An 11,072-nucleotide genomic window follows, 5' to 3' on the forward strand; every position below is an offset into this window, starting at 1 on the left:
GTCAGCCAGGCTTAGAAAATGATTACATTATTTCCCTTAACTTTTAATATGAACAATCAAACAAAAGACACATTCTTGTAATGTACTTTCCATAATGGCATACCTACATTAGTGCATAACAAAACATATTAGCCAATATTTGAAAACGCAAATAACTGCTAGATACATCTACAATTCATCCAGCATCAAAACAAAAATCACAAAAAAAGACCAAAAAGACCATAAACACACACACACACACACACTCTTCATTGGAACAATGTTCAACCAAGCGGTGGTAGTGGTTCATGCCCTTGGCAAGGCGAGATAAGGCTATCAGCTTCCATCATCGCTAAACAAGATTGAGCAAAGTACATTAAGCAGAAAAATACAAACAAATTACAAAGGCTTGAGGCTAGGCTCTTTATCTAATGTTTGTGGGGACTGTTAGCGTCAGTTGGAGGGAAATGGGCCTGCGTCTAATAGATCCTGTCCCACCACTTCCACACAGCCAGCGAACAATACACAGCGCCATTATCTCAGCGCTAATGCTATCCTTCCTCATGTGCAAAACAAGCCTGCAATCTCAACCCCACTGCCACTGTGTCGACCAACATAAATACAAGCAGTCTCAGACCAAAGGAAAAGATAACAATGGCTATCACACGGAGAGGCGACACAGCGGGACAGCTGGTTGAAGGAATCTATACGAGCTCACGCTGAACTATATCCTCAAGTACGACGCTCCAAACTTGCACTGAAAATGTAATAACAGAAAACTTTCTACAAAGTGATTATCCATTGGTTTTAGAACGCTTTTAAGCTACTTCCAACAACACCATTTAGAGGTCCCTCTGCACCACAAACCAGCTACAACAAGCTTACATTAGCTCTGTTATCGATCTGATCTCCTAAACCCTCGCCGTGACCCCAGAGGTCATGATTTATGTATTAAGCAGCTTTTTAAAGTAATCCATTTTCCTGTTGAACCCCCGATGTACATCTAATGCTGCACCATGCTGGTAATCAGAGAAGGGCTGCGTGTTTGATTTTGCCACCCCCTCCCCCTACCCTCCTCCATAGTTCACACCCCTCCTCAACAACACCTCAGCTCCCTAATCAATAACACAGAGCTCCTGGTTCAACTGGAGATTCCTCCGCCCGCCTGCCTGCCAGCCTGCCCTCCTTCTCTTCTCTACTCCTTTTCTCTTTCGCCTCTCCCTCAATCCCTCTCCTTCCTTTCCTCGCAGCAGGATACACCTCCATCAGGGCACTCGCAACAGCTCAGTGCCAGGCTTCTGAAGGGTCTGGATGAAAGTGCGACGACAACACAATGGAGACAAAGATGCCAGTAGATGGAAGGGAGAAGGAGCGAGAGAGAGGGAGGAATGAAAAAGAATGTTTGGACTTGTGGACAGACTGCCTCTGCGATCTCAGAGGGCCCTGCTCTTGTCTGCTGATGTCGATAATGGAGCGGCGGTAGAGACAGAGGGTGAGGGGGGGAGTGTGTGTGTGTGTAATAAAAAGTCAGAAGAATCAGGGAATGGGGGGGTGAAGTGTGTGCGAGTTTAGGAAAAGGATTATCTCACTAAAAGAATGTTTCATCTACAAAGGCCAAAGGTCTCACTGCACTTTTCCAAGATTTTTCAGACATCTCCGAGAAAAGAAAAATACTGGCTTGATAAGATTAAAAAAAAATTAAAGAAATCGGAGGGGGGAAGTTGGGCGTTAACTGACCCGTGATATCGGTTATCCAAAAACTAAAAGAAGCAGTGTTTCTGAATAGTCGAACGCATTACATGATAAGAAATTAGATTTGAAAGTAACATTTCGTTCTCAAAGCCGGGTCTCAGCGCGACAGAGATGTCACAGTGCTGCTAATTAGAGCTGGCAGAAAGGACCGTGTGCGCAGATATCATCTATTGTTCCTCATCACTCTAATGAGCTTAAATGTCTTTGTCTTCATTCATCAGCTCAAAGGTTGCAGAGTTGCTGCATGGAGTCACTATCTTTTTATGTATCATCTATTACTACATCAAGTGAATGAAACTCTCTTTGCATCTTCCCAAAAACTCAATGCCATCCGTGCCCTATAGCCCGTGCTGCTTTCAGGTCACAACATTTTTGTTTTGCGGGATGTTCCATATGCTGTAAACTATCTTAAAAAATAAAAACACACTAACATCTACATGCGTGCAACATCAAGTCGGTTGCACTTGGCAGAGAGAAGAAGAGCGTCTATGGATGAGAACAGTGCGAGTACTTCTTTCTGCTGGAAAGTGTTGAAAGAAGGCAAACTGGGGCAAAAAGAGAGGCAGAGGTGTGTAAGGAGAACAGAGATAGTCCTGTTATCATGTAACAGAGGCCCGATTTGACCTGACCTTGAACACACGAGTGTGCACATGTGTGCGCACACAGACACACACACACAAGCAGGGTCACGGGGCATAAAGAGCCACTGTGTCAGGTCACAGAGCACAGAGAGAAGGATAAAGGACTTGAGGGATGTGATATGACTAATATGAGGGGTTTTGCAGGCCTTCGGGGGGACTGGCGTTACAGCCAGGGGTGAATGACACTGCTGATCTGTATCACACATCAGAGCAGATCACAGCAGAGGAGAGCAGCCCAACCACACACATGAAGTATGGACACACAGCCTGTGAAATCCAATTTCTAAATTCACAAAAACAAGGATACTTCAACACGAGAAAAGGAGAGTAATTAAATGGCAAACTCCACATCAAAATATTATACTTACACAGTGTTCATATTCTAGGTTGTCTTTGTGGCCTGGCAGAGGACCTAAGGACTTCACCTATTCTATAAAAAAATATACCCTTACGGCCATAGATGTGCAAAAGGGAACAATCCCCCCGCCGCTGACACAACTGTTATTTCTCTCCCTCAGAGAGCTGGTTCAAAGATCAGCACCTAGCAGGATGGGATGGGGTATGCTGTGGCTTGCATGTCTATCAGGTTACACACTTCAAAGACACACTGCCATACACAGCCAGCGATGAGAGCAAAGGGGCCAAGGATAGGGCCACATTGTCATTCTGCCATTATAACTGCTGCCAGGGGATGGGCGGCTCATTTTTTCTATGATAATTGGACTTTCTTTCCCTCCTCCATCAACAATGGTTCTGAAGAATATGATCTCTCCCTTTGAATCTTTTAGAAGGCTTCAAACATTCTCCGACGGGCCAAAGAGTAGAGAGCGTCTTTGGTTTGTCAGCATCTGGGAACGATCCATAGATGGCACTGTTGGCTCATGCTGAGGCTCTGTTGCCAGCACTGCAGAAGAGGAGGTGGGAAGAATCTCCACTTAAAACTCATCAACTCCGGATCTGAGGAAAAAAAATTCTTTCATCTATGCTCAAGTGTCATTTGCCAAATCTAATCTTGTAACTTCTAATTAATTCAAACTGCTAGAAAGAATCTTTCAAAATATAACACTTTCTAAACAGATCACTTTTTTTTTTTTCATGATAAAACTGTTCTTTCCAGTAAGGCTGATTTAACAGCTCATTATCAAAAGAAGTGTTTCTTCTCTCTTTCTCCCCCCCCCCCTCCATCATTTTCCTCACTAATCAACAACACCACAAACTTTATGGTGGAAATAATACGACCTGGATAACCAGGTGTATGTGTTGAACGCAACTGAATGAGCCCACAATGCATGACTTTTTAAGAGGGTCTCTGAGATGCTCTGACATAACTGTGCAGGTATTTAATCATAGGGGACGCAATGACTTGCATGAGTTTACCACCCTTCACAATGTGGTACAAATGGTACGAGTTAGTAAACCTACCGATTAGCCAGAATGCTAAAAAAAAAAGCAACTTCGGAGAGCAGTGACTTGAAATTTGAGATAAGAAAGTTGTATTGTTATGGTTGACATCAGTCAGTGTGAGAGAGAGAGAGAAAGAGAGAGAAAAGAGAGAGAGAGAGAGAGAGAGAGAGAGAGAGAGAGAGAGAGAGAGAGAGAGAGAGAGGAAGCCTGTTGTTTATGGTGCAGGTCTGTTGATGATGGTGAGAGGGGTAAACGGGGAGACGACTGGAGGTCTGCTAGCCCGCGAGGGCCCCATGGGAGTCCAACTGCCCTGATCTATGGCCCGTCTGACTGGTGAGGTCAGACCAGAGAAGCCCTGGAAATGGGAAATTAGCAGCCCTTTGCAATTAGAAACCTCACCACAGGCAGAGTTGGTATATTGCATCACGTACCAGATAGATGCCAACTGTTCGACTGTGAATACACATCAGAGCCCAAAAAACAGAAATTGGACCGGATGTGTGCGTATACTCACAAAAGAAAAACACACAAACAAAAGCTTTCTCATGTAGCTGCATGTTTAAAGCCTGCGATTTATACAGAAGATGACAAAGAAAGTCAGGCAGAGGGCGCAAAATGCCCTGAAGGCAGGCTGACTGGCCCTTGCCACCCAGGTGGTGTGCGGACTTGCAGGGGCCCTGGAGCAGCCCTAAGCTCTGGATGAACATGTCTCCACACAGACCTAGCCAAGCACCACCCCCAACCCCACCCCCTCTCTCATTTACACCACGTCAAGCCAACTCCAAACTCAACAACAAACTCGTATCCACCATCCCATAAGAAGCTCTTCAATTTTGATGCTGCAAGCTAAAATAAGAGGTTGTGGGGGGGTTGTGTGGGGGAAAAGGTGCTACACGGGATCAATCCCACACCCTGTTTGCGCTGACAGCAGCGAGAGCTGTTGAAGTGTGCGTCCAGGTAACTTCCTCATGGCTGCAGGCGGTCAGGTGGGCAGGCAGTGCCAGCGGTGTGTTAAACAAACACGCCATTGTCTCGAAGCTGTCAGTCAGCCACCCCGCACCACGTCAGACCACCGAGGTCTCATACATAATTTGGGCATCAAATGAATATATTTTTTTTTTCAACGTCCTGGCAAAAGTGGTATTTGATGAAATATTAATTTGGTGATTAATTTTTGCATCTGATCTTCTGTCAAGTGAGGTAAAAAAAAAAAGAATGGATTTTTTCTTGTGAAGCCAGTCGTTGAAGGGCACCTCTCTCTAACTTCACACATAAAACTTCCACTGATACAACAGGCACACTATTTTCCCGGAGTAAGATGAAAAGAAAACTTACTCCACTTTGAAAGTAAAATCGAGACATACTAAATAAGACAGAGGGAAAGCCCGAACATAGCGTTTTAATCCGCGGAGCAGCTTGGTTGCACTTTACAATAGGTGCTAAGCACTGTTTGTGTCCAGCAGGCCAGATGAAACTAGACAAGCAGGGTCTCTTTGAGACACCGCTGATGGGCTACAAAGTGAGTCTGAATCCACAGAGAACGACTTGTAAAACATCTCAACAGCGTGACATATGTCACGAACCTTAGCAGAGATGAGAGGTTTAGTGGTGCTCTGAGAGCTTGTTCACTAAGAAGCAGTCAAGCATATGTCAGTGGTGGCAAGGAGTCAAAAAGATGACTATAGTTATGAACGACGCAGCATTGCCATGTGTTCTTATTATTATGCTGCATTATAACACTATTCTTAATAAGACTTCTTTATATTTCGTTACTACGTGAAGAATCTCATATCACATGTGAAAATAAAAAGGATTTATTATCGGATGCTTTATTAATTGATGTAATTTGTTCATTTTGACTCGAGTCTTACAAAACCACTCTGCTTCCACAATCCCTGTACTTTTTTTTATATGATATATACATTTGTAAATATGTAGATCTGTGCATATATTATACCTTTTAAATTGATCGGCATTATCAGCGGTTACCGCCGTATGAGTGCAGAGCAGAGCAGCGGCAATTAGCTTGCTTGTGGGGCACAAAAGAGACTCACATGCAATAACATCCACATACGCTATGTAAACAAAGTACAAAAAAGCTTGTATTACAACACACAAATATATAGAGCTACTTTATTCTTTGCTCAGATAGATATTACTAAGTCTGCTTTGGCCCTATATGTTCAATACATAGCAATTTGTACTTGTTTGTGCTTCACATTGGAATAACAATAATAGATAGAAACAGCAATACAATATCCTTATGACCTGGGTTGAACCTGATTGTTAGCCAGCATCCACTCTGCAGTGGTGCTGAGAGGATAAAATCCTATACTTCTCACGAATGGTGGGAATAAAGAGGCCTACCTTGACGAGGTGCAGCAGCTCATACAGATCCTCCACCTCGTCCCCCTCTGTCACACTGTAGTTTCTGCTGGTGTCCAGGCTAGAGCCCTGGATGGTGCGTCTATACAGGGGCAGATCCATGGCTTCAGCATACAGGCCTATGGCCTGGTGGCCCACTGTTTGGTACATGTAGCTGTCCAGCTCATCTGTGGCAATGAGGAAAAGATATTTGGCCCAGTGTCTTGTGATAAGCTACTGGTCATGTGTCTGACAGTAATAAACAGTATGTGATGTTGCAATTTTTTGGAAATGATGTTAGATAGTAGCTAGATCAAATCGGACTACATAAATGAACTGAAGGAGTATAACATTCACAATTTAAACCATTGTTGGATAAAACTACTTGTTTTAAAGGGACTCCTGAGCTGTTAAAACGAAATACTGAATAGTTAAATTAAGATCCAAGTGGGCCGAAATAAATTAAAGAAATAAAATCATATAAATTAAGCAAATAAATACATTTAATTAAAATCAATATGGAAGTTGTCATTCACTTTATTCGTACACAATTAAATAAAATTATCACTGTAAAAAAATACAGACTAGGCATTTGAAATAACTTCTGTTAAATGAAAATAAATTAATATTTATTTCGTTTTAAAGTGATGAAAGTATTATTATTAATATATTCAAATGTTTCACACTTTAGTATCTTGTTTAGTTTCTGCTGTTTTTTTCTTATGAATATTTATTTAATTGTGTTTTTACTATTAATTTACCTTTGGACCATAGTAAATTATAAATGACAGGAGAACAGTGTGGCCTGGAAGATAATATAACTCATAACATACTCATTAAATAGTCTTGCTATAAACCCTTCTGTGGGATACACAGTACATGTAGTTCTGCAGTACATTGATTGTGTAAAGTTCTTAGTGTCTTGGTCCGCAGAAATGCAGCTGGCTGGCCCATATAGCCCAGCTAGCCCTTGTAGATCATAAACCCCTGCAGGGCATCTCCCTCACCTGTGTTGGCAGGGCGGAGGTTGGCCAGAGCTACGATCCGGTGCCCAGCAGCAACACACTGCATCATGTTGTAGCAGCTGTCTTTGCCTCCACTGGAACACAGCATGAGAAATAGGCACTGAGGTAAAGCCGTGTACGAATCATTAAGATGCAGACCTATACATGATCAGGAGTGTACGGTTAGCGATCTGGGAATGTGATTCAGCCGCATTAATATTCAGTGATGAAGAACCTGTTCATGTACTCACTATACTGAGGATGCTCTATATTCTTTACCATGCAGTGAAGTAGCTACTTTGTGCTACTATTGTAACGTTAGTGGTTGTCAACACCCCTATAGTCAATAACTTTGGATTTTTAAAAAGTGATATGTTATATCATGGCTTTGAACACAGTTAGAGGCGAAATACAACACCTTACACCTCACAGGAACAAGTTATCGACCGTTTGTTGACAGTAATCCATCTGAGATTTAGCTTTTGCCATGTTAGCAAAAATAATCAGTGAAAGAACGGTGAGACAGTTACAGCAAAGAAACGCGATTACCTTATTAACGCGACCACTTTCATCTTCTTATTGTTTGCTCAACAGACAAATGACAACAAAAGTATTGGCTGTAATGGTACTCAACGTGATAACCGCGCTTAGCAACCGGTGCATGTACACAACAACATGTGAGAGCTTGACTTCCGGGTTATTGAAGGACCCTTCTGTATATCAAGCTGCCCTCTTATATGCCTGATAGAAAATCGGTCCTCGTCATTTTCTCTCTTTCTCTCTTTCTATCAAATTAGAATTTAATATATATATGTATACACGTAAAATAAAAGTTAATAAATTGTGTTCACATTACTATGGCTATACACCTATACTATAGTGAAAAGACACAAATCAAGTAATTTAAAAGCATGCAAAAAATAAAATATGTAAAAATAAATACAAGTAATAATAATAACTAACACAACAGCACACATAAATTATGCAGGCAGACCCAGTGGGCATGTGTGCATATGTGCTTTATTTTTAAGTTAATTTTAATTCCTCATGTTAAATTTGAGTAAAAAGAAGACATCAAATACGAGAGCAGCAATTTCACCTGTAATATTAAACGCATTTTACATGATTTCTTTCTTTAAAATGTGTTTTTTGGACATTTCATATGTGAAATGTTACATCTTGTTTTTTTTTCCAGCTCTCATAAACTTACCAAATGAAAAAAATGGAAAATATGACTTTACTATAACATAATCAAAGTGGATATGCACTGTAACTCTAATACTGACACTGACACACATCCTTTGCCTCTTGTGTCTCAAGAGAGGACCAAACGTCCATGAGATGGTATTCACACACAGGTTGTGCTTTTCCTCTGAGGGAGCCCTATTTTGCTCAGAGGAAAGCCTTTGATGCTCTTTTTGCTCTCTGTTGTTGTGCCAGAGCAGAATAATTGCACTGCTTTTGTGTGCTTCCATCACCTTCTACCCCTAAGCAGGCTAAAGGCAACTGATTTTGTTTGAGTGTACAAAATTGAGAGAGATGTCTCTTCATCCCATTGCTTTTAACTAGGTTCCCTTTTTAGTTTTTGTTTGTTTTATTCATCCTGAATATATGGCAACATCTACAACCTGCAGATGCAAATCATTTGTTTTGCGGTACAGGCGGTACAGACTGAGAACAGGCATCCGTTTTCTAATGGAGGGATTTTCTTGACAAAGTGCAGATCTTTGATATGATTCTTTTTTTATTCCTAATTTTTACAAAAAGGTGAGTAAATAAAAGATGTTTTCAATTAACTACATTTTCCTTTGTTCTTTTGCTTGATTGCTTCCTTATTTCTACAGTACATTTACAGTAACCCATAAATGTTAGTTCTTTTAACATGGACCATACTATTTTTATTATTTGATCCGTCTAAAATACAAATATATACTTCAATGAAGTCTAATGTATTTTATTGAGATACTTTACTTGACAGGTCATATTCATCATCAGTCCCTGGGCAGGTGGACCAAAATACAATACATGCACCACGACAACAAACAAACACAAATACATTTGTTTCAGTGTTGGACATTTCATTTGACAGGATGAGTGATATAGTTTGAAAAATGTTTCTTTGACATGTTGGTTTGAAAAATGGCCTTGACTTGGAGAAAGCAGGACACCTGGGTCTGGTTGTCCCTCAGTTTGGTAAACTCATTAATATAGCACCTATGTTCTCCAATTTTGTGGGTTATACTTTATAGTACAGCTTTACTGCCTCTAGTCATTTCCATTAAAGCCCAGGCCCATAGGATATGACTCATGCAAATGTTGTCACTTATCAGTTTTAATTTATGTACTTTATTACCCAGACAAATAAAGAGGTGTGTTGCTCCGGTTTTATTTGTGGCAGCTTTTTTCTGACGTAAAAAAGCGTTTTATGTCCATATTGTTGGTGCGATGGGGATAAAAAGTGTTGATGGATCGCCCAACTGAGACACAGCCAATGGACATGAATATGAGACGCATAAATATGAAAGCAAGGCAGCAGAAATCAAATGACACCCTTGGCCTTTCCTTAAAGGAGCATGTGCATATGACAGGTGATTTACACAGACAAGCAAACTAATTTTTGTCGCACAAGGACACAAAAACTTTGGGCGTAATGAGAAACAAAGGCCTCAAATCACGAGACAATAAATTGAGTGCCAGAACAGGCCAGCCAAGGTTGCACGCTGAGTGGCCAGAATACAAACACACATACACACTTCTGGTCTCTTCAGCAACATGACAAAGCAAGTACATGTGTTGCACAGTAACAGTTTTTGACATGTATTAAAGTAAAATATAATCATGCATTTTCATGGGAACATTAAAAAGTATGTACATAACAGATCCACTCTAGGGGTACAAGTCCATTGTCTACCCTCCATATTGATACATCCTTTTTGTTTTTGACCAGTTTTTAAATTGTCCAACATTTTAAGTTTGACACTTGCACCCTCCCTCAAACTACAACAATCCTGGATGAATATACTTAGGGTAGATTTTCTGTTAAAGAGATGCTGAATATTAATGATTTGCGTAAACATGCAAGACTTTATTGCAAACCGGTAGCAAAATTGTATAGATTTCCTTCTGTTAGAGACCTTTTTTGTGAGAAATGTGAGCAGCAAACTCAAATCCCAATTTTCTCTTATTTAGGTAAACATTAGTAGCTGATGTCAAACAGAGCTTTCTGCTACAACTCAAGCCAATGTACAATTCTTATTCGGACTTCATGCAGAACACAAATTGGATTTGAATTTTACTGTAATTCAATTTAAGTCTTAACAAAGCCACATAAACATGAAGCAGAGGACACGGGGGGAACTAAATTAAGACGTTTGCCTGGAACATCTGGTTGTCCAGTTCCTGGACTTCACATTGTGAATCTCCATCTATCTGAATGTCAGAGGTTTATGCAGGAAGCGTTACCTTCCTTCGCTACACTGTGCTGAGCAAAACAGAAAAGTCAGCATGCTAATTATAGATGAAGTTCAATGAGGGCTGATGACAGCCAAATGTTATCTTAAGATAGTGATAAATTTGCACTCAAGTGAGCAACGGTTGAAAGTAGTCCTGTGTATTCTTAACTCTACTCCACTCTGGTGTTGCCTCCATCAGGGGCTCATTTTCCAAAGAACTATCAACATAATGATACCTCTTTAGGGCCTAACCACATCCAAATCAGTTAGTAAACAACCCAAACGGGGATCTGTACACATTTTTACAGACAATTAACTGTTATCACGAGGGGCCCAAATGGATTAGTAGGCTCATTAATGTCTGAGGCTAATCGGTCCTTGATTGGAAATGTGAGAGAATGTGAAATAAAGTCCTGATTTGATCCAAATTGTGTTTGATCATGGCATCGTCCTTAACAGCCCCAGTCTGCAAACAG

The 11,072-nt window shown here is 40.8% G+C and overlaps 1 protein-coding gene across 2 annotated transcripts in view; it reads right to left on the reverse strand.

The window, feature by feature from the left end:
* Positions 1-7,829, reverse strand: part of dph6 (diphthamine biosynthesis 6) — a 56,071-nt gene extending 48,242 nt beyond the window's left edge. For both annotated transcript variants that reach the window (XM_076108317.1, XM_076108316.1), the window contains exons 1-3: positions 7,694-7,829; positions 7,148-7,239; positions 6,144-6,328 (exon numbers count right to left, since the gene is read on the reverse strand). In XM_076108317.1, the coding sequence (XP_075964432.1) occupies positions 6,144-6,328; positions 7,148-7,239; positions 7,694-7,716 (300 nt within the window). In that variant the 5' untranslated portion in view covers positions 7,717-7,829. The remainder of the gene's footprint in view (positions 1-6,143; positions 6,329-7,147; positions 7,240-7,693) is intronic.
* Positions 7,830-11,072: the final 3,243 nt, after the last annotated feature.

This window comes from Anarhichas minor, unplaced genomic scaffold (assembly GCF_050575085.1).
Source record: "Anarhichas minor isolate MPS153535 unplaced genomic scaffold, ASM5057508v1 ptg000040l, whole genome shotgun sequence".
Classification (NCBI taxonomy): domain Eukaryota; kingdom Metazoa; phylum Chordata; class Actinopteri; order Perciformes; family Anarhichadidae; genus Anarhichas; species Anarhichas minor.